The 24,657-nt window shown below is 48.5% G+C and overlaps 1 protein-coding gene across 3 annotated transcripts in view; it reads left to right on the top strand.

The window, feature by feature from the left end:
• NHERF2 (NHERF family PDZ scaffold protein 2) overlaps nucleotides 1–24,657 on the top strand; it is a 320,949-nt gene that overhangs the window by 278,773 nt on the left and 17,519 nt on the right. For 2 of the 3 annotated variants that reach the window (XM_078664853.1, XM_078664855.1), the window contains one exon: nucleotides 4,590–4,657. In XM_078664853.1, coding sequence (XP_078520979.1) covers nucleotides 4,590–4,657 — 68 coding nt within the window. The remainder of the gene's footprint in view (nucleotides 1–4,589; nucleotides 4,658–24,657) is intronic. The other variant, XM_078664854.1, reaches the window with a different exon arrangement.

The raw sequence follows: 24,657 nt of genomic DNA, 5'->3' as shown, positions 1-24,657 counted from the left end.
TGAGATGGTGTAAAAAGCAAGACCTCCCATGTGGTCCAGCGGGACTCCTGTAGGATACTGCATGGACCCCAAGCTGTCCTGCAGGACCCAGAAAAAATAGACAGAAAAATTCATGGAAAATATGAGGCTGGGAGGGACCTTGAGGGGGTTGACTGCCCGAAGGGGGACTGTGGTTTTTTAACGCAAAATTAGAGTTGATTAGCTTACTTAACTATGGTTTAAATACAAAATCTGTTTATTGGTTTTTAAAATACAAACAAACATGAAACTAATATGGGTCTGGAATTGACATTAGAAGGCATACATAGAAATGACAGTCAACATATGCGTGATAATAACTCTTGGTCGAGGTTTACAAGTTCTGCAACATAGTATCAAGTAGCAGTAGGAATATCTCCATTTAAAAAAAAATCCTTGCCTAACAATAATGTCACTTTAACCTTTGTTTCATCACTTAATATAGATATATACATATGCCTTCACAGTCTTATTTGAACATTTTAAGCTATCATGTGAATCAGATTTTATATGTATTTGGCTATAGAATTATAGACCTACAAATATTTAAACATGTTCAGCAAACATACACACATGTATATATGTGTGTGTATATATATATATATATATATATATATATAAATATAATATAATATAATATAATATAATATAATATAATATAATATAATATAATATAATATAATATATTATTATACATTTTGTTATAACACATATTATATTAAAAAATTAAACCTTTGTATGTGGTCCCCCAGTTTTATCTGTGGCTCAGTGTGCCTCCCACAACTAAAATTCACATCTAGAGACACCACTGTCCTGTATTTTTGATGACTTAGTTTTCCATTCGTCATGATGTACTCCTGTCCGATGTGAAACGGGGTTGTTTCATTTGTGTATTTAGGTTGGAGTGATGCACACATGGCTGGACGTTTTTAGGTCGAGCGACCTATCTCAATGCGCATGTGCATTGAGCGGGAGCGAGATATATAGGGGCTTATCGAGAGTTTACCTAACTGGCGATTCCACTGGCGATTTGATGCTGTGCCCGTGCGCTTTTAGGTCAATGCGCAAGCGCATTGACCTAAAATGCGCGTGCACATCATCAAATCGCCAGTCAATCACCAGCAGCACTCCTCCCACACCTTTGAAGTGAAGCTCAGCTTCACTTCAAAGGCCCCTGCTGCTTCACACCCTCATGCCGCTCTCCCCGCTCCGCCCCTCCCCTGCCCGCCGTGTCGCATTTCTCCTCCCCCCTCCCCACAGCAATGCCCTCCGCCGGCCGTACTTTCACTTTGACGGCCGCAGGCCGTCTCTCGTGTTTCTCCTTGTTTTAATGGCTGGCCTTTTGTTGTTGTTTGTTTAACTATAATATACAAAGAATGTCTTCCAGCAAGCTCTCCTCATCCATTGGTGTGTTCCTATTTATGCCCAATAGCATATAGCACGGGACTTTGGGAACAGCCAACTTCAGTCAATCGCTCCCCCTGACTGAGTGACTTTATTTTGCCCCTGCACAGTCTGTTTATTGGCCATAAATGTAGTTTCTTTCAGGTGAGTCTTCAGCACTGTTATGCAATTGGTCATGTCATGGCTCTACCAACCCGACAGCAGATCCCTTGCAGAAAGACTAACACCACAACACTGTGTACAGGAAAGACAGCGGGTCAGCGCAGAGGCACTTTCGACTGTTGTTTACCATTAAGCACAATAGTGTAGCTTTGCACTTCCTTTCTCCCTCAGTAGCTTTAGGTGTGATGACAGCATTTCCTTATAAGATTACTGCTCTCTTGGGAATATATGAGGGCAGGAAGCCTTCTGAATTCGGCTGATCATTATCAGAGAGTGTTTTTGTGAAAATACGGGACTTTTCTTATGCGTGCTGCTACAAAAAGAGCTCAGCTCTCCTTAGCTACGGGAAAGCTGTTTGGCTTACTTCTGCTCGCTCAGCCAGCAATTGTGCCATGTGGTGTGTTTTTAGCTTTTCTAGCTCATTGGTGTGTACTGGCTTGCCACTTTGCTGGAATAAAGTACCGGCCATACCGCTGAATACAACTTTCTTTTAATTAGTTCACCAGTTTGCTGCCAAGTGAATTTGAGAGTAATAGTGGCAATCATGTTTGAAACTGCATAACTTGAGCGAAATAAGCTTGCAAGCCGCAATCACACCACATCCACCACATCCACCACCACATCCACCACCACATCCACCACCACATCCAACACCACATCCAACACCACATCCAACACCACATCCAACACATCCACCACCACTTCCACCACCACCGCATCCACCACATCCACCATCACCTCCACATCCACCGCCACATCCACCACCACCACATCCACCGCATCCACCACCACAACATCCGTCACACCCACCACCACCACATCCACCACCACATCCACCGCATCCACCACCACATACACCGCATCCACCACCACCACATCCACCACCACCACATCCACCACCACCACCTCATCCACCACCACCACCTCATCCACCACCTCATCCACCACCTCATCCACCACCACCACATCCACCATCACTTCCACCACCACATCTACCATCACTTCCACCACCACATCCACCACCACATCCACCACCACATCCACCACCACCACCACCACCACATCCACCACCACCACATCCACCACATCCACCTCCACCACATCCACCTCCACCACATCCACCTCCACCACATCCACCTCCACCACATCCACCACCACATCCACCACCACATCCACCACCACCTCCACCACCACCTCCACCACCTCCACCACCTCCACCACATCCACCACCTCCATCACCACCTCCATCACCACCTCCATCACCACCTCCATCACCACATCCACCACCACATCCACCACCACCATATCCCCCACCACCATATCCCCCATATCCCCCAGATCCACCACCACCACATCCACCACCACATCCACCACCCCATCCACCACCACCGCATCCACCATCACCACATCCACCGCACCCACCACCACATCCACCACCACATCCACCACCACCACATCCACCACTACCACCGCATCTACCACCACATCCACCACCACATCCACCACCACCACCACATCCACCACCACATCCACCACCACATCCACCACCACATCCACCACCACATCCACATCCACCTCAACCACCACCTCAGCCACCACCTCAACCACCACCTCAACCACCACCACATCCACCACCACATCCACCACCACATCCACCACCACATCCACCACCACTTCCACCACCACTTCCACCACCAGTTCCACCACCACCGCATCCACCACCACCGCATCCACCACCACCACCGCATCCACCACCACCACCGCATCCACCACCACCACCGCATCCACCACCGCATCCACCACCGCATCCACCACCGCATCCACCACATCCTCCACATCCACCATGACATCCACCGCCACATCCACCGCCACATCCACCGCCACATCCACCGCCACATCCACCGCCACATCCACCACCACCGCATCCACCACCACTTCCACCACCACTTCCACCACCACCGCATCCACCACCACATCCACCGCATCCACCACCACATCCACCACCACATCCACCACCACCACCACATCCACCACCACATCCACCACACCCACCACCACCACATCCACCACATCCACCACACCCACCACACCCACCACCACCACATCCACTGCATCCACCACCACCACCACCGCATCCACCACATCCACCACCACCACCGCATCCACCACCATCACATCCACCACCACATCCACCACCACCACCTCATCCACCACCTCATCCACCACCACATCCACCACCTCATCCACCACCACATCCACCACACCCACCACCATCACTTCCACCACCACATCGACCACATCCACCACCACATCGACCACATCCACCACCACATCGACCACATCCACCACCACTTTCACCACATCCACCACCACTTTCACCACATCCACCACCACCACCACATCCACCACCACCACCACATCCACCACCACCACATCCACCACCACCACATCCACCACCACCACCTCCACCACCACCTCCACCACCACCACATCCACCCCCACATCCACCACCATCACCACCACCACCACCACATCCTCCCCCAGATCCACCACCACCACATCTATATATGTGTGTGTGTGTGTGTGTGTGTGTAGGTGCAAATGCAATGTTCTTGGATTTTCGTCACAATAAAAATACACTGAACATAATCTTAACAAAAGTTATTTACAAAAGTTTAAGCTATTGCCATTATAAATTACAATACATTTTATTTAAGTATTAATTATTTACAAAATTAAAAGCCATTGTTATTTGCAACGTCAATACATCTAAGTCACGTAAATACAACACACATTGCATTACAAAAGCTATAGGTGTCACATTTGCGAAAGTTAAAACTATTGACATTGTAACTGATAAAGCTATTACTTTTGCTATTTTCAAAACCAACACATAAATAAAAAAAGTGTCATTTACAATACCAATTGCTCAAACTTTCCTAATGCGAGACCTATTGCATTTCCAATGCTTGTTTCATTAATGGGTTCTTTTTGTCTTGTTTTAGGACCCCTGCCTCAGCCTATTCCGAACGGATCTGCACAGCCCCAGGTCAGTCCTGCAGCTTCACACTTTGTGAGTAGAATTGAGAAAGATGACACACCTTGCCCAAAGGAGTATTTGGGAATATTAATTGTTGATGATTTCAGAATGCTTTATGGGCTGACCAGTCCCACCCAGCAAGTGCACAACATACCTACTCATAGTGTATTTGCGTGTTACTGTCACTCATTCACCCCACTATGTTCAGACCCCTGTGAGATCCTGCATTTGTTCCATCTGATGGATTTACTAAGCACTGCACGGCCATGGGCTTTGGTACTCAGCTATTCAGGACAACCGGTAAACCAGTCAATGATTCTCTGTTAGAATAATTGCATTCTATTTGTCTTGTGTATGGTGCACCATTCATCAGGTCTCACAGCAATGTGATGCTGTCTTATTAGGCTCAAACTGGAGGACCGTGCCTTGTCCAGTTTGTTGAATGCAGTGACTCGATATCTGAAAATCTGGCACAGGTAGTGGTTGGCAGGAGAGCTTCGTGTCTGCTTCTGTGCAACACCAGGTACAATTCCAAGTACTCGGCGATGCCATGGTGGGAACAAGCAGAGCCAGGCATGTGGGCAAGGACTCCTCCGCACATCAGTACTGGAGCATGCCTATCCACGGTGGAGCAGGTACAGCACCACCCAGGAGGGCCCTCCACTCCCCAGTTTGGCAGAGGCCGCCCTCAAAGAGGGCATAGAGGGCTGGCACCTGGATTGGATCTGGTGGCCCAGAAAAATCAGTTTTGGGTGGCGAAACGCCACTACAGGATAAGTAAGGACCCCTCCCTCACCCAATACACAGGACTGGAAATGGGGGTCGCCAGGTGAGTACCAAGGGAGAGGAAAAAGGCTCAACAACCCCAGGGGCCAATCAGGAGCCAGGGGTATTGTTCAAATGGCCCTATGAGGGGGCAACAAAGGGAAAGGTGAGGGATATAAACGGTGCTGCCCCACAATATGCTCATTAATAGAAGGGCGGGAAAGCGCGCAACAAGTGACATCCACCCACACCTAATGAAGAAACTAAGTCACAATACAGCATGAGGAGGCAGCCGATAAGACCGGGAGCAAGTGTTGCTAAAAAAGCGCACCCCGGCAAGGGGCGGTGACTGATGGAGGCTACTTACCAGGGGATGCCTTATGTCAAGGTCATTTGGCTGACAGGGAGAGTATATGAAGCGCGGCACTCGCAGCTCAGACTTGCTGGACTGCAGGGCACAAATGGACAGACAAGGTAGTGAGTTGAGCCTAACATCAGTTGAGAAGTTACCCCGCCTCACGGGCAGAGGAAACCCCAACTCCGAAACTCTATTTACCTCACAAGTTGATATGTATGTTTTATGACGTGGAAATGATTTATGACATGATTTACGACTAACCGTGACAGATATATGACAGGGCATGATTTATGGCTGCCCCTGTCAAATGATGTATGGCCCTATGTCAAAGGGGCACGTGCTAATCATACATGACAAATATACCTGCCTCGTGTACTTGTGATGTAAGTAACTGTGAATTATAGGGTTGTTGGAGTGGGTCAAGTGTGGGTGTTATTATCTGTCCTTTGCTGCATAAACCATAGCAAGAGGCCATTTCCTTGCCTACATTGGTGCCCACAACACACCTATTTCAGTGATGGGTGGAAGACAGAATTGCCCAACACCCTCCTCCCCCTCCCCCATAGACAGTACCCCCTCCTGCTTTCTACAAAAAAAATCTACAATAACATCTGCCAGAACTTTAGTTCGCATACATTCTTAATCTATTCCTGGGCACCCCTCTTAGAGTGCAGAGGTGCTTTACAGGGGACTTGGAAGGTTTTTCCATTTACAAAATACAATGGACTGCATGGTCTAGGCTCTTTAATCCAGCCATTTGTTACGCATACCTGAAGTTCGTTTTGAGAAAAGCCAGATGTCCGCTTGACTACACGGGGTGACCAGATTTTGAGAAGCAAAAGCCAGTACAGGCCAGACCTGGAAATAGGACTAAAGGCAGCCAATGATCAAGGAATAAATCTGGTGTGTCCCGGTTTTGGCGTGGCCTTTTATATATAAATAGAAATGCGCAAAGCCGAATTCAGAGGTATGCTCTTTTTTCACAGGCGCCTATAAAGTGTCAACTTTTGAAATAACCTATGAAATGTATCTGTAATCTATCTTTTTCTTTCAGGCAGCATAGGAAATGGTGTAAACCTAGCCTTGTAGAGTGCATATATATATATATATATGGGCACACATTTAGAAGGCTGCGTTTACGTAGCATTAGCTAAGGCAGGATGCCAGGACCTCCACCTTGAACACCGCTGCCTCCTACCCACTCTGTCTCCCCTCTGCTGGGTGCATGTAGCTGACCTTCTGTGCTGCTTAACAGAAAAAGATAAATTACACATGTTATTTTAGAGGTGCAGGACATTCTTTTCAGTTGACGTTTGCTGGTTGAGTTGTCATTTCCCCCCCAAAACGGGACATGTATTCAAAATTAGGAAAAGTGTCTTAAGCTGGGACAGTCCTCTGAAAACCCGAACTGTCTGGGGAAATCCGGGACCTCTGTTCACACTACACTACGACTTCTTCTTTGCATGTCGACATTATGATCTCAGCCTTTGCTGCTAGGTATTTCCCCTCCATTTGAGCCCTAGTCGGTCCTTTGAGGCCTCTGCCCTGAAAGGAATAGTTAACAGGCAGCAGCACTTCCTTTGTGACTGTACAGGTATATGAATCGACATGGGAGACATTCCGCAGAGGCACGACTGGTGTTTGCATAGACTGCCTTCTACTTCCATATCATTGAAAAAATTGATCTCTACGCCTGTGCTCTTCTTCTACAACCTGATGTGTTCTGGGAGGTGTAGTGTTTGCTTACTTCAGTTAAACTAGTATACCTTATTTTTAACTTTAAACCTCGAGACCAGTGCTTTATTTGGACAAGTACTATCAGGTACTCAGTGCCTGCGCGTTATAATTAGAAAGGGATCGTACCAGCGCTGCTTCAGTGCCTGTAATGAGAGATTACCTGCACTTCTCAGCAGCGAACGGGTACTCTGGGACAAGGAGTTTCTGCACTTCAAGACCTGCCTGAGACTAAAACACCACCACACCTGCCAACTCACACGGTGCCACCGTGTGACTTGATGGCCTCCCATCACAAGGTCTGATGAGGAGCCGATATCACGTGATGGCAGGGAAAGCAAGCTGAAAACCACTGTAATTCGTGGTTTTCCAGAGGTGTTGAACTGCTGATGTCCATTAAGGGGTGTGAAAACACCCCAGGACATCGGCACCAGTCTCAGCAAGCTTTTTTTTTGGGAGGGGGCGGGGTGGGTTTAAAAGTGCCTCGTAGGTACTTCTCGCCACGAGGCCCTGCTCCTTCTAGGCCCCGCCCCCTCCTCTTACGGTCCGATTCTTCAAGTTGGCAGGTATGCAACACACAGCCTGGGGAGCTCTGTGCTGGCAGAAGCTGTATTGTGATTGCTAAAAACATGAAGGCTAACTGCAGAAACTCACTACCCATCAAACCCTGCGAGTGTGTGTGTGAGTCTGGGAGTTTGGCACACCAGTTCCACTTCCTACGGCCACTGGGACTGGGTGTCAGATCAGACCTGAATCGGAGTTCACTGTGCTCTTACTGCACAGCGCAGGCAGGCTCCAGCTCATACACTAGTGTGTTGAGCCTGTTTACTGTAAGCAGGCGATAGTTGCAGCAGTAATCCTCACAGGCATTTCACACAAGACACTGTCTTGTTCGGCATGAGGGTCCCTCCCCGTGGTATATGTGAAAACATTGACTCCCTGCCCCGGAACATTTCGAACTCCTCTTTATTTACGTACATCCTTCACCACCATTCCCGTGGGTGGATGGAACAGGTTTCCTGAATTGCGTTACAGACCTGTATCTAAAGAAGTGGGAGAAACGTAAACCATTGGCAAGGCCAAGAGGTCTCGCTTTGGGGCCGATTGCCTTTGCCAGTGGTTATTATCCCCGATGCCATGCACCATTGATAAAGAGGAGAAAAAAGTCTGTGACTAGCCATTTTGTAGGCGTGGGCAACATTGTATGCCTGTCAAAAGACGCAGGCAGAAGTGTTTTTAAAAAAAAAATGTAAGTGGCTGAGGAAGCAATATGGAGGACATGGGTGAGGGGAAGCAACATGGACGGCGGGGGCCAGAAACAAAGACCACTGTAAGCTGACCATAGTTCTTTTCACAAATAGAATGAAATACCTAAAAACAACCAAAGCTCATTTAGCTATGGCAGTTGGTGACTGTGAAATTGTTGCAGCATAAATTTCCTTCTCTGCTTTGGTGAGAGTGAAGTGTGGGGGCTCAAACACATTTTGGAAGCTTCCGGGGTGAGCGGGGAGTGTTTCCTGAAAGAATTGTTTGCAAAAATAAAAACCAGGCATTTTACAACACAATTTCCTTATTTTATTAGAAGCAAATCTTGATAAAGTATTCGAGTTCTTATGTTGTATGCCAGAGAAGCCTTACCTTCCAGGGTTGCTGGGACTCCCGTCCAAGAGACCTTTGAAAATCAACATGTTACGTCCCCTGAAAGATAGTTGAAGAGCTATATATTTCTCCAGGAGCTATGCTGGGCATTTCCCTGATAGTATACCAATTGCTGGGACCTTTAAATGCCCAGGCAGAAGAGCTCAGCCAGCGGTGTCTGTGGCCTAGCAAGGTGTTACAGTGGGCAATATTAAGGTTTCATTATTGGCTCTTTCGGTCTTTTTGCGTTCGCTAGACCAACCGTTTAAATCACCAATTGTGATATATTTTATTGAAGGGTTGACACGTTCCCTCCCAAGCACTTTGTGATTACACAATGGGACCTTAATTTGGTCCTGATGTTCCATATATGTAACAGTTGTTTTTTCGTTCAACATAGAGCACAAAACAATGCCTGCAGCCCATGCCATTCTTATAGCATTTGGGGCATGGAATAGTCTGATTTGTCACCCTCTTAGGAGTGTGATGGTTAGTAGTTGTGTTGAAACAGTCACTGGCAGGGGCAGTAGGTGTTCCAAGCTGAAGTTTCCTGCTGACGAAAGCCCAGGCAATTTTTTTGTTTGTTTTTACAAATTAAGCACTGATCGTAGCCCATTAAGTCCTGACTTTTTGTACTGCAGAGATCGGGTATTTCTCTCTGGAAAGACTTGCATTCCTGGAAGTCATTTTTTTCCGACCCCCTTTTTGGGTCTCGCTGGCAATGCATCCGCAAGGATGCATTTGTCCAGCTGGAGACCAATAGCGATCAGTGTGGGGGGAAGGAGGACAAGAGGGTGTACGAGCGCTTTCTCCTGGATTCGTGTGCGCAAACGCGCACGTCGCGTCCTGCGCCATACACATGCGCGCGCAGACAGACACTCGCTCACACACACACACCCCCTCCCCCACAGTCACACACACGCACTCCAAGACACATACACACACGCACACACGCACACACACATACACAGCCCGCGCCCCCCCCCACGCGCGCACACACACATGCTCTCCCCCCCCCCCCCCCAGCTCAGCAACCCACTCACCGGCTTCCTTCGTGCGGCGGCTCTCCTCAGCTGCAGGGCCCAGCAGCAGGACTCTTCTTCCCTCCTTCGGCACCGGGGCGCAGGGTAGGCTCCTGCCTGCTCCGGTGCTCCAAACACTGCTCCAATCGCGGCTCTTCCGTGGGAGGCGGGGTAGGCTCCCGCCCTCCTACTTCCTGTTTCCGGTTGTCGCGCCGGCCTGCCTGACTTCCTGGTCGCAGGCCGGCAGAGTGACGGCGGTGATTTGCGGTATTTATTTATTTAGTTTTTTATGCATTTTTATATAGCGCGGACTTTACCCGAAGGCGGTATTTATTTATTTATGTATTTATGCATTTTTATATAGCGCGGACTTTACCCGAAGGCGGTATTTATGTATTCATGTATTTATGCATTTTTATATAGCGCAGACTTTACCCGAAGGCGTCCGAGCGCTTCACATTAGGAACAGAAATGAAACATAATGAGAAACATTACAAAAGAACAGGTTGCAAAAACATACGTTACTCACATAAGGTAATAGTGACAATTGTGAGCAAACAAAATACATGAGGTAGTAAAAACTATGAGCAACCAAAAATACATGAGGTAGTAAAGGTAATAGTGACAATGGTGAGCAAACAAAATACTTGAGTAAAAATTATGAGCAACCAAAATACATGAGGTAGTAAAGGTAATAGTGACAATCGTGAGCAAACAAAATACTTGAGTAAAAATTGTGAGCAACCAAAATACATGAGGTAGTCAAAAGTGCACAAGAGGAAATGAAAGTGACAAGTGTGCAGTTATAAGAGAAAACAGAGTATAATTAGAGGTATAGTCCTGCAATAAGTGCTAGACACTCAGGCTCAGGAACAAGCGTTACATGGGCAGGGTGGCACTTGTGCAAGTATCAAAGGTAAAGACATGTGAGAGGTAGCAGCCGTGTGTTGCAAGGGCAGAGTGGTGTGTGCCTGTTACAAAAGGGCACCGAACACCAGTACATGGAAAATACTGCAAAAAGGCAGACCCTCCAATCACAGGCATACACTGGGAAGGTACTTCCATGGTCATGGAAAGTAGAAATTATCAGTAGTGGGAAGTCTTCCTCACAAATAGCAAGAGGACGTGAATTACTTTTGGAGGTGTCTCTGGAGGAGGAGAACTTTGAGGTCCCTTTTGAAGGCCTGGGAGGAGGCGGTGGTCCGGAGCTTTTTTTTGTCCTCTCGCGGTTTGTAAATACAAAACATATTGCATTACAAATGCTATAGGTATCACATTTGCGAAAGTTATAACTATTGGCATTGTAAATGACGAAGCTATTAATTTAGCTATTTAAAAAAAAAGAAACATAAATAAAAACTTTGCCATTTACAATACCAATAGCTCAAACTTTCCTAATGCGAGACCTATTGCATTGCAAATGCTTGTCTGATTAGCAGTCATTAATTTCCCGGTTTCCATTCAAGGACGGCCAGATCGAATCCCCCTCCATGCTTTCAAGTCAGTGCTGGCCTTTCAGAACATCAGCGTTTTCTGCATAGCCACCCATTGGCCAAAAGTAAAGGTAATGTAGAAACCCGTCACCTCTGACTGCTAGGAGTTTACATTAGCGGTTGTTTATGTTGGAATATGTTAGAGGACAAGAAGAATCACTGTTATAGAGCCCCTGGTATATATTCCCTTAGATGCAGGGATACAAAATTGACTTGCTTTCATTTGGATTATGGGTCAAAAGCGCCAGGATGCCCTTGGTGGTGACAGGCCGCGCTATACAAGAATACCACAATACCACAATACTTGCACCCAATGTTGTGGCTGTCTCTTCCAACCAATAAGACGGCACCTAGCTCCGGGGGTTCCGGAATGCCTTCTGTAGCAGTGTAAAATATTTGAAAAACCATCGGATTAGCTTAGCTGTGAGGCCTGGGTTTTGACTTCTGGTCCCCATCATCTCTAGTCCGCTCCCTCCTAGCATGAATATTCCAGCTCTTCCTGTGAAGGTGTACATGTTTGCACAAAGGAAAGTGATAGAACAACAGAATATGGTCTACTGGCTCAACAGCTGGTAGAGAAAGTGGTGGAAGTGATATCTCTTAAACTGATCAGGATGGCCTTGCTGCAGGGTCTGCGACAGTGCAGATGGATTCCAATGACTTGACAAGAAGTGAACCAGGGTCTTTTTTGCTGAGTAACTACAGTCTGCTCCAATTCGATATCAGGAACCAGGATCATACACAGGTCTGAAGTATAAGTTTCCAGTACATGTACTCCGAAAGTCCAAGGTATCCAAAAAGCATTGTTTTGGTCTTCATTAAAAACAAGCATATGCAGCAAAACTGTCCGCTGTTGCTGTTCATACCTCTCCAATCAAACAGTAAATAGTACCAGTCCTGATATTTTCAGGAATTACTCACTGCAAAGGTTCTAAAAATTGTGAAACCTGCTGGAAGAGCCTCACTAAGGCCTTGTTTCTATCAAGAGGATTTATCTCTCAAGAGGAAAGTTTGCTTACTTTTGGCCTTAGTGGATCACCTGCTGCCTTTTGGTAAAGCACTCTGGTATGTGTGGACCTTTCTGAAGATAACCTCTACATAATCCACTCAGGGGAGAGATCCTCTTGTTACAAAACGTTCTGAGAGCATGCAGCTCTGCTTCAGTTACAGTCCATAGACAAGGAGTGAACCCCTCCAGAGCTCTACCACAGGGGGCTCCAGTGTACAGGTTGAATCCTGCAAGCATGATCAATCTCCCTTTGTGGTCTGCAGAAACACTCCACCTGAGTCTTTCACTCCAGAAGGTAATCTATTGGTTCAAGTTCCATTTGTAATAAAGTGGCTAACTGTGACTTTTACCGATTTATCCAGGGAGAATGAAAACATTCAGAGAAGTCCTCCGATTCTGCTTGGACTGTATAAAAAGCTTCTAGGTCATCCAAGACCTTGAAAGTCCCTTGACATTGTAGAGAGATGATTTAACTCTATATAACCTACTAGATTGTTTCCACCTTTCTTTAGTATTTCAGTCTGGGGCATACTCCTCTATAGAGATCCAGGTTACCTCATCAGTGCCAAGGCACCTTCGCTGCTCTGCCCTATCAAATGTTAATCATCAGAATCTTCTCTACCGGTTTGGTAAACTCTATGAACAGGACATTCATTCCAGAGTTAATGTCCAGTTCCTTAAGACCCTAATGAATATTGTTTTGCCCAATTATATGCTGCCCCCCGTCTCATTTGTCTTGAGAATTGATCATATATTGGAGTGCTAAGATGAAACTTGGGGTCCTGGCAACTTCAAAGCAAACATGTTCATCACCTTTGGCCTTACGCCCTACACACGATCCTCTTTGCCCCATCCCAGCCATAAAAGAATCCACACATGGACAGAGAAAAGGATTTAATATGCAGCGGCTCAGTGGATCTGTGGCTTGGGTCTTGGAAGTCCTTGTTGCCCCAGGCTTCTTTCTTAAAGGACCAGCAGACATGCTGCAGTTTTCTGCACTGTTAGAAGATTCCTAACTAAGCCCCCATCAGATAACCTGTTCTATTAATTGTACCTCGAATTAAAACCAGAAACCAAGAGTCATGCTCCCAGCAGAAGTATTTTATATTTATGACGGCTAACAGCAGGGGTGTTTTACTGTAGGCTTCAAGAACGCGGCAGCGGCCTCTACCAGCTATATAAGACCTGCTCAATCATTCATTGCCGGGCCAAAAAGCAGAGGGCGAATAACAAGCGAGTGGGCTTTAAAGAGGTAGTCTGCAGCAGTGGGCTTTAAGGCAACAAGCAGATTCCGCTCTCTGATGGCGAATATACTAATCAAAAAAAGCTTCTAGTAAACACAAGGTTAATACTATCACAGCTCTTGGCCAATGCTTCACTGCACTGTTTAACAGCTCCTGCTGTCTATTTATGACAGTACTGTAGACATGCATTCAACTTGGGCCAGTAACATGGGAACACAACTTTAATGGTCTGATAATGATCTATACCTTTATATGGTAGACATAGCTGAGGTTTTCTACCCTGTTTAATGCTCGCTGGCCAAGATACGCTCAACAATCCTACCCCCAACAGAGGTGGCTTGCCAGTTTCACCTACCTAGAGTTATAGGGTGTATGTCACAAGTATTCATTGCCCCATCATCCTGAGAAGTATTGGGGTAGCAGAAGTCTTATGCCAGTGACTGTGCCCCATGGTGCCAGTATCTAGTCGCCCTTCTAGGTAGATTGCTAGCCCCGCTGGACCAGTTATCCTTACTGGGTCCTTGCACAGCCTGTTTGTCACATAGAATATTATAGGCTCCCTCTAAACGAAACCTTGGTGCCTTGAAGAAGGAATAAGGAATAAGGCCTGGGTCCCTTAGTGCCTCTTCTGCCAGTGCGTGTGTGATGGGTACCCTCTCCAGGTGCCTCCTGGCTGCAGCCCACCTCACCGCTGCGATAACCTGGGTGCTTTCCCTTTCAACACACATGTGAGAGGCTGACAATGCTGCATCTGATTGAAATTCCAGTGGACCGTAAAGGTGTCTGTTAAAACTGGGGGTCTCTATTTGGCTGAGGTAGGTACCTTAGTCCAAATAGGGACCCTTGCTTATAGTCAGGGTAAGGAGGGACAAACTCTTAGATAACCCCTGCTCACCCCCTGGTAGCTTTGAACGAGCAGCCAGGCTTATCTCCAAGGCAATGTGTAAAGTATTTGCAACCACACTCCCCATAACACAGTGATACACCACAAATGGACACCACACTGGTTTCTAAAAATAGCGTTATCTTTATAAAAAGGAAAACGTGGAGACCAAATGATAAAAATCCACCATATGCATCTTTGTATTATTTCACTTTGCCGGTTATTAGGCCAGCAATCACATGTAGGTTCTTGCGGTATTAATGAGCAATTCACAAACTCTAATGCAGTCCTAATGCAATGCTATGCAGTTCGTAATGTAGTAATAAGACAGTCCTTAATGCAAGAATCAGGCAGTTCGTAATGCAAGAATAATGCGCTTCGTAATGCAAGATTCAGGAAGTTCGTAATGCAAGAATAATGCGGTTCGTAATGCAAGAATTAATGCGGTAAACTAATCTGCGTGGTCAACTCAGGCACCACTAGGCCCCAACAGCAGAGACAACGGTCGTAAGCTTAAAGGGGCGGCCCCGGTATTGCTGGGTAGTTACGGGCTGCTCGGGGACTCAGCGCGTCTAACGCGATGCAGCGGGAGAAAGACGGGAGCACTGTACTCCTCCTGCACGCCTCCCCAGGCCACACACGCTTGCGGCTCCCGACCAGAGTCCAAGCCTTACCTGGGGGCGTGTGCTGCCTCGCTCTCTCTCCGCTCGTCAGACGTCCTGCTGGGCGATCCTCATCACGTTACAGCTCTGTTGCTAAGCGACTCTGTAGCCGGACTGGTTACGGCGCTGCTTTCTCCTTCGTTGACGATCTTGTGCAGTCTCCTTTCGACAAACCACGATCACGATCCCTTTCACCTTGTAGCTTCCTTAGCTTCAAGAAATCCTTTAGCATGTTGTGGCTCGGGCCGGCAGAGGTGATCTTTACTCACAGCCTCCGTTACGAAGACGGCTCGGGACACAAACAGAAATGCAGCAGTGTAGACGATGTTTCACGCTGCGTTGGCAATGCGGTCACGGGGTACCTCATAAACAGCACCACGGACCACACGGCAGTCTCAGGCATGCAAAAAGCACACACACACAGCGTTGCTGAGACACACTTGGAAACTTTTATGTTCCTGAGTTTCCACAACAGGGGACCAGCTCTCCTCGGGTCCATGGAGACAAGTTACTGAAGGACACAGCACACAGCAAAGTCCTCTCAAGCAGGGGGACACAGCACGCAGCAAAGTCCCTTGTCCTCTCCTCAGTCAAATCGGCAAACTACAAGCCAGTCCCAGAACACACAGCAAGGGCAGTCTTTCTCTTCGGCTGTTCTTCTTTAGCAGAGGTTCCTCTTGATCACGAAGTAGTTTCAGTCCTTTTTCAGTATGGATTTCAGTCTAGAGTTCAGGGGTTCAGCTCTTACATTTATACCCCAAAAGGCCTTTGAAGTCTTTGTGTCCAGGGGGCTCTGACCCCAGTCCAAACCAGACCTGGGTGTCTTCGTGCCAGTGCACAGCCTCTTCCTTTGATAGTCAGGGTCTGGGGCCCAGACGCTCAGCGGGAGGTGGAGCCAACCTGTGGAGGCAGCAACACTGCCCTCTTTACATCCAGGGGGCTACTCCTCCCCCCCCCCCCCCCCCCCCCCCACACATCAAACGCAGGCCAGCCTGTTGCTGTCTCACCTACTCCTCCCTGCGGTCAGGACACTTCTCAGCCCCTGTCACATCCAAACCCAGACAGGCAATACACAACTAGGCAGAGGCACACAGGATGATTTAAGACCATAAACCAGCCACTTCTAAAAGCGTGGTTTCTAAACACACAATTAAAAAATCATCTTCACAAAAAGATGTTATACATTCTGAGTTCAGGCACACTAAACTCCATCTCTCCATCTTATGCCTATGGGAAGATATGCTGGAAACATGGGACACCGCATTCCCCATTCTGTCCTATGGGCAGGATGGCCCTGCAACAGTGAAAAACGAATTTGGCAGTATTTCACTGTCCGGACATGGTATACACATCCGTACATGTCCTACCTTTCACATACACTGCACCCTGCCCAGGGGGTACCTTGGGCCTACAGTAGGGGTGTCTGATGTGCATAAAAAGGGAAGGTAAGTCCTGGCAAGTGGGTGCACTTGCCAGGACAACAAGGCAGTTAAACTGCGCGCAGGCACTGCAGTGGCAGGCCTGAGATCTCTTCTAAAGGCTACTTGTGTGGGCGGCACAATTAGTGCTGCAGGCCCACTAGTAGCATTTGCATTACCAGCCCTGACACACATAGTACACTTTACCAGGGACTTTACTAGTAAGGCAAACATACCAATTATGGACAACCAATTACCATAACACTGTATACAGGGAGCACTTGCACTTAGACACTGATCAGCAGTGGCAAAGTGCCCAAAGCATCTAAGCCTTAGTGTTATCAAGATTAGACTATGGAAGCACCACTCTCTGTGGCCTCCCAAGATATAAGCTGGCTCCGCTGAGGGCTTCACTTAACCCTGCAGCAAGGCTGGTATCAGGATCTAAAAGAAATAGCCACATTTCCCAGACTTTGAAAACTTTGAATTGGCTGCTATATGAGGCAAGAATACAACTAAAGGTTGCTTGTGTGACCCGTAAAGCACTGTATAACAACACACCCAGTTATCTATCCCTGAAGCTTGAACGATCCGGAGGTAGCAGACAATTGAGGAGCGCTAGTTCTTTACTTCTGAAACCACAATCCTTTCATAAAATGAGAACTGGTCGCAGAGCCTTTTCAGGGATCGTGCCTAAGATTTGGAATGCTTTACCTCCAGTGGTGCGGGGAATCTCTTCCTTTACTGCCTTCAAAGAGGAGGTAAAAATACTCCTAATGAACAAATTTACATCCCAAGACGTTATGATCCTATCATAATTGGCTATCTCACATGGATTGTAAGAGATCATTATATGTTTCTTTATTTCCACAATATTGACCTAAGGTGTAATAATCGCTTAAACTGTAATATGCGGTTTCCCTTTATGATCATCACGTGTCGTCCACTGGTCACCTATGTTATCCTATACCTATGTTATCTCATACTTCTTACCTCTTTTGTGAGTAATGATGAATGTCAAATGCATGTGCACTACCTCATTTCCTATGTCTTTAACGATATACTGTAAAGTGCTCTGATACCCTCGTGGGTCACGTTCGCGCTATATAAATCCTTATAAATAAATAAATAGGAGGAAGGCAAAAAGTTTAAGGAACTTAAGCCAAAAAGGGCCGTGTTTCTCACATGGACTCCCTTTTGAGGGTGTTTGTTGGTGTTGTATTTGCCACAAAGAAATGTATGGCAATGGCCCTAGTTTTGTGAAACAAATGATGCATCCTTACCCAGGTCGGATTGGGACAGAAAATACAATATGTCTGGGCACCAAGGGAAAAGTTATCCACATTAGAGAATTAGATATGTAATAAAGTGGTCCATCATTGCAAATTGGGGCTGTTTGGAACAAGTAACGACACGCGATCTAGGTGTTTTGCAAGGGATGGAAGACTGGATGGATTTGAGCTTGCTGTAGGCAGTGCATCTTAGAATTTCTAGGAAATCAACAGTAAAAACCGAACCAAAGTACCATAAAACAGGCCCACAAACAGCCAAAAATTCGATCCCCACACTGAGGTGTCAGACCAGCTCTTTGGGTGCTGTTTAATTGCCTTATAAGCCAGTCCAACCCTGTCCTTACTGTCCATCCAGAACTCTGTTCTTCCTCAACTCACCTTCTTCAGGAGTCTTAAGTCACATGTCCAACTACAGAGGCCTGTTCTTTTCTTACTTGCCAGCACAGCCCGGGAATTCTCTGCTTTGCACATTCGTGCATCTCTTTTGAGTTGGGGAACTTCTTAAAACATGGTCACTTGCTCTTAAGAGTTTTGCTTCTGGTCTTGCTTATAGTTTCTTGTTGGTGCTAGGACACCCGTCAGGGCATCTACATGCTTTAGAAGTACTATAAGTAAATTCTTAAATCTTTTCCATAAGCCTCAGGCATTCCGACAGCCTGGTACATGCCAATAGAGTGCAAATAGAAGGCGCCGCTACAGGTTAATTTTCACTTGATTTAATTGACGGAGATATACATTTTGTTGGATCGGTTTAAATTGTTATATGGCTAGCCATAAGTCCGCAACTAATTAATTAAAACAAAGTTACAAAGAAGTGATCTTTCATTTGCAGCTAGCAAAAGATTGTGGGCGATGGTGCACTTATTTGCACAGCAAGCTTGAGCAACAAAGGTTTCCCTCACACCAAGATTAGAGGTCGGTGAGCAAACAAATTAACATGGCGAGTGGAGCCAAGGGTCTGACTTGGGTATTAAAGGCTGTGCGCGTGCCGAGCCCCTGGAAATGCTTTGTGGGGGGAGGGATGTACTGGTGGGTCTGGCCATATAATGCAATGGGCCTGTGGATAACACGTGTGCGGGGCGCGCATTTCTCACATGCCACGGGTTGTCCTCACGGAGATTGCCTGTAGAATGTAAGTCACTCTACTTGCTCTATACGAGGCCCGGGACAGACTGAGTGGGATCTATGTAAGGGACCATAGAAGGAGCGCACAACAGGAAGGGCGCTCTGAACAATCATAGATATCCCACTAGAAGCAGCCTTTGGTGGTGATAGTATTTGGTCGGTATCAGACAAAATTGGCAACTAATTATAAAATTAAAAATGCAAAGAACATCAGGACAGAAAAGCAACCACGTAAAAAAAACAAGGGGCGCCCGGGAGAGAAGATTAAGCACACAGGAAATTAAGTTAAGTAAACAAAACACGATCGCCTCCCTCCAATGCAGACCAATAAAAACAAGGAGGCACTGCTCGTTCCCGCAGGCAAAACGCTGTGGGATGCGAGGAATGCAGCTGTCCCCCTGCGCGCCCCTGCTCGCTCCTGACAGCAAAACGCGGTGGGAGTGACCAGTAAGCAAAGAGGTGGGACATGCACCCACCTTTGGCCAATTGCGTGCTTTCATTTTTGAAAGCCACACACAAAGGCCAATAGAATGTGTGGAAGTTAAAAGCCACACTGTCTAGTTTTGAGAAAGTCTGGACTGATTCCAAGAGGCCTCCTTATAGAGCAGCGCATGCCCGCTGCGCTAGGCTCGACCTAAAAATGAAGGAGTGACGGAAATGTATATGCAGGGTTATCTCCGTTCCCTGCTGAATGTATAATCGACAAAAAAGGAGGGACCCTCCTAGAGTATCTAATGCCCAGTATTAGATGGGAAACACTCCTGTTTTATTCAACAGGAGTTTTTTCCATCTAATATTGGGTATTTGGTCTTCAAGGAGGTAACTTTTTTTTTTTTTTAAAGGTATAGTATGTCAAGTCTTCACTAGGCTGCAAGGGTGTAGGGTCTTCTACCAGGTGGTGACAGATATTTACAGGCGTAGGTTGAATTTTACAACCGTGTGGGAATGGATTATGTCAGACTCAGAACCCTCTGCTCTGTTGCCCATAAGTTATGATCCGGATGGAGTCCACTTCTTTGACAATGACAGCGGAACATACAAGAAAGAGGCCATAACCTCCCAGAGATGAAGATTGCCGTTTGAAAAATAGAGGTGCAGGTGGCAGCCAGGCCTAGCTGTCTGCATAAGGCTATCGCAAGGGGGTGGAAGGAAAAAAAAACAGCAAAACTGAACATTTTGGCACAAAAGATCTTGTTCTGGAAGTGAGGCTATAACCTGCAAACTGTGGTTAAAGGAACCAGTCATCTTTTTTTCCGGGTATGGCATTTACCTTGAGATAGACTAGAGGTTACTGGAAGTCAATTGACTGGAAAAATTCCTGTTTATAAGTGACCCGGAGTGAAATTCACCAGTAATGGTCAAATCTTCTTCCTGGCAGCAAACGGAGCACACCAGCCAGCGAACGCTCACCTGCTGGACGCCACCTCGCTCCTGGGGCCCTGACGCTGTGGTCTCGCCGCTTCACTCCATCACGGCGGCTGGAGACTACAGCTCCCAGAGGGCTTAGCGTCCACTTCCGCCCACTTCCTGTACCAGCGCGCCCGGAGGCGCTATTAAACCAGGGCTCTCCCCTGGAGACACGGGGGTCAAATCTTCTTCCTGGCAGCAAACGGAGCACACCAGCCAGCGAACGCTCACCTGCTGGACGCCACCTCGCTCCTGGGGCCCTGACGCTGTGGTCTCGCCGCTTCACTCCATCACGGCGGCTGGAGACTACAGCTCCCAGAGGGCTTAGCGTCCACTTCCGCCCACTTCCTGTACCAGCGCGCCCGGAGGCGCTATTAAACCAGGGCTCTCCCCTGGAGACACGGGGGTCAAATCTTCTTCCTGGCAGCAAACGGAGCACACCAGCCAGCGAACGCTCACCTGCTGGACGCCACCTCGCTCCTGGGGCCCTGACGCTGTGGTCTCGCCGCTTCACTCCATCACGGCGGCTGGAGACTACAGCTCCCAGAGGGCTTAGCGTCCACTTCCGCCCACTTCCTGTACCAGCGCGCCCGGAGGCGCTATTAAACCAGGGCTCTCCCCTGGAGACACGGGGGTCAAATCTTCTTCCTGGCAGCAAACGGAGCACACCAGCCAGCGAACGCTCACCTGCTGGACGCCACCTCGCTCCTGGGGCCCTGACGCTGTGGTCTCGCCGCTTCACTCCATCACGGCGGCTGGAGACTACAGCTCCCAGAGGGCTTAGCGTCCACTTCCGCCCACTTCCTGTACCAGCGCGCCCGGAGGCGCTATTAAACCAGGGCTCTCCCCTGGAGACACGGGGGTCAAATCTTCTTCCTGGCAGCAAACGGAGCACACCAGCCAGCGAACGCTCACCTGCTGGACGCCACCTCGCTCCTGGGGCCCTGACGCTGTGGTCTCGCCGCTTCACTCCATCACGGAGGCTGGAGACTACAGCTCCCAGAGGGCTTAGCGTCCACTTCCGCCCACTTCCTGTACCAGCGCGCCCGGAGGCGCTATTAAACCAGGGCTCTCCCTCCGCGTCGCGGACGCGCGCGGACGGTGCCGGGCGGAGCCCGGTCAGAGGGCGGGCCGTCTGTGGCCGTCCGGGGCAGGAGGAGGCAGGGCAGGGCCACCCCATTTCCATCTACCGTTCCGGTTTCAACCTGTGGTACCGCATCTCAGCATGTCAACACGCTCCGGTAAGGCCTTGAGGGGTTGTGGGGAGAGTACCCCCAGCGGTGCTATGTTTGGCTCAATGGACAAATTTCTGACAAGGGTGGCGGCTGTCATAGACAATGAACTTGCCAAATCTGAACGGCGCCTTTCACTCGACTTCCCTCCTGCTAAGAGTCCATCGTCAGCAATGGTGGTGTCCCCTTTAAATCCTACTTCCCCTGCACTCTTGCTTGGAGATTTACCTGGGGATTCCCTTATTGCACCTCCAATGGGTGGTTTAGAGGGGTTAGAAAGCTCACTGATTGGTGTCCACGGTACCAGCCCATGTGCCGTGCTTATAGATCCTTGCAATGAGCTCTCCTTAGCAGGCTCACCTGGCACTCAGTCCCTACACTGCCCTGAGGTTCCTGCTCTCGCCCCACAAGCCCCGTCCAGAAAGCAATCCATCCAAGAGCCTATTAAAAGGAAGGGGAAAAGGGCAAATCACACTCGAAAGGGTTGCCCATCTAAGACTACTAACCATCCCAGGTACCCGCCCCTGAGGGGTCCTTCCCCCCAGAGCACTGCAGGACAGGTATCCTCAGGGACAGCCATTTGCGCTCCAGCTGCTACTGATATAGTGCCACCTTTCTTGTCGGCCCCACCAACGCCTGTTCAGGACAACGTGGGTCACTCTATGGAGGCGTTTGAGAAGATGGTCAAGTCCCTTGTGTTGCCACTTATAGACCAGGTCAAGAGGTTGGGGGAAAGGCTTGACTGTTTTGAGCAGGCTACTAGGGACAATTTCTTTGCCTTAAAGACCCTTCTCAAGCACCAGCCCAAGCCCAGTGAGGATAGGACAGATAGGTTAGAGGAGTCCAATAGGATAGAGGCCCCAGTGAGACCCCCCCTGGGAGACCAGTTGACGCAGCCGCCCAAGGACTCTGCACCTGGGAATACGATCTTGGCTGCTCCTAAGGGTGGTCCTAGACAGACAAAATCGAAGGCTCCCACTTGTGTTGCCCAGGTGCATGCTACCCTTCCCCCAGCAGTAATATCACCGGTGGCTATCCAGGCCCCAAGGCAACACAAGAAGGGAGGGACGGGCCCTATTTCGCAACCTGGGGTTGCCATATCTGTTGCAACTGGTGGTGTTGCATCAACTCCTAAGGTTGCATCTATTCCCGTCCCACCCACAAATCGGCCCCCTTTGGGTCCTCCTCAGATCAGTAGACGCAAATGTCCTCCAGTTAACCTCCCCCCTGAGTGCCACCCGTATGTCGTCATCCTTTCGAAAGTCCCCCCTCTAGGGAGTACCCAGCGGGAAAACCATCAGGCACTAAAGAATAAGGTCATCCACTGGCTGAAAGCCAACAGGCCCCTGCCCGCGGGAGTGGATGGAATTATTCTTGGTGTACGCAGGGTGGGCTGGATTGGACACGGGAAAAAATCGCTTGAAGGGGATTGTGTGGTTGTAAATTTCCAAGATGCTAGGGTTGCCCAATTTATATGCTCTCAAGGTCAACCCACGGCTGGCTCGGGTATCGACATAGTCGATTTGACATTCTTTTATCCACGGTCTACCATGACCACCCCCTCCATCCATCTTGGTCAACCCACCTTCATTGACAGCCTAGGGGGTCAATTTTTGGTGGAAAACACTGCCCACGGCCTTTTGACCCCGGGAGTGCCTTCCCACCAGCCATGTCCAGCCTCAGTGATACCAAATTGGGGACCTGGGAGTTGTTGACTCAGTTATGATCCGGGGGTGGACGTTGTGGCCCCAGGCTCTGTCGCTGAGTCAGCACCATACCCCAAATCTATTGGCTCCTCCACCCCACTTCAGACTCTGGCTATGGCCGAGTCTGTAGAGGGGAAGGGGGAAACCGGGGCTCCCCATAATTCTCCGCCTGGTCCCCCTGACGTGGGTCTTGCGGACTTGTCACCCCCTGTCGAGGATTGTAGCATTGCAGCTGTAACGGACCCCCCGATTAGGGTTTTCAGCTGGAATGTTGCGGGCCTCGAAAGGAAGCTGGCGTTGCCGGATTGGAGCGAGCGTGTGGAGCAATACTCCATATGCCTGTTCCAGGAAACATGGAGCCGGGTGCCCCTTCATAAGGCGGGATATTCCACCCACTTTTTGCCGGCAGCAGAAAGTGCAACTGGTAGGGGCCGCCCCTCTGGCGGTCTGTTAATCTGGGTAGCCACCGAACTTAACTGTAGGGTGGAGGAGAAGGACACTAACTGCCCTGACCTCCTAAATATTGTGCTTAGAAATTCCCAGGGCAGAGTCATCCTAAACATTTTTAACATCTATGCCCGCGGCACTAAGGGGGGAAGAGAATCCCCAGTTATAGCTTGCTTGGAAGCGCAACTCCGCTCATCTCCATACAGGTCTTGCACACTGCTGGCAGGTGACCTGAATTGCACTTTCGAGCCTCTTGATCTGGACATCCTAGCAGATCAAGAGGAATTTGATAATGGGTGGGGGATTCCTCCCCTGGAGCTTGGCCCTGTTAAAAAGTGGACTGAAGTGGCCCTCCAGATTAACTCCCTAGTTATGGAGTTCGGGCTTAGAGCTGCCAATGGCAGGACCAGGTCCGATAAAGTAGGGGCGCACACCTACAACAGGCCAGGACACACGTCACGGATTGACTATTTCCTCCTTGACATACATCTGTGGGGCATGGTGGAGGACATGGTAGTTTTACCTTCTGTGGAGAGTGACCACAATCTACTGTCCCTCACCCTGTCCCACAGGTGCGTCAACAGCACCGTGAGTGGGT

This window comes from Lissotriton helveticus, chromosome 10 (assembly GCF_964261635.1).
Source record: "Lissotriton helveticus chromosome 10, aLisHel1.1, whole genome shotgun sequence".
Taxonomy (NCBI): Eukaryota; Metazoa; Chordata; class Amphibia; order Caudata; family Salamandridae; genus Lissotriton; species Lissotriton helveticus.
This window is presented reverse-complemented; position numbering and strand designations above follow the sequence as displayed.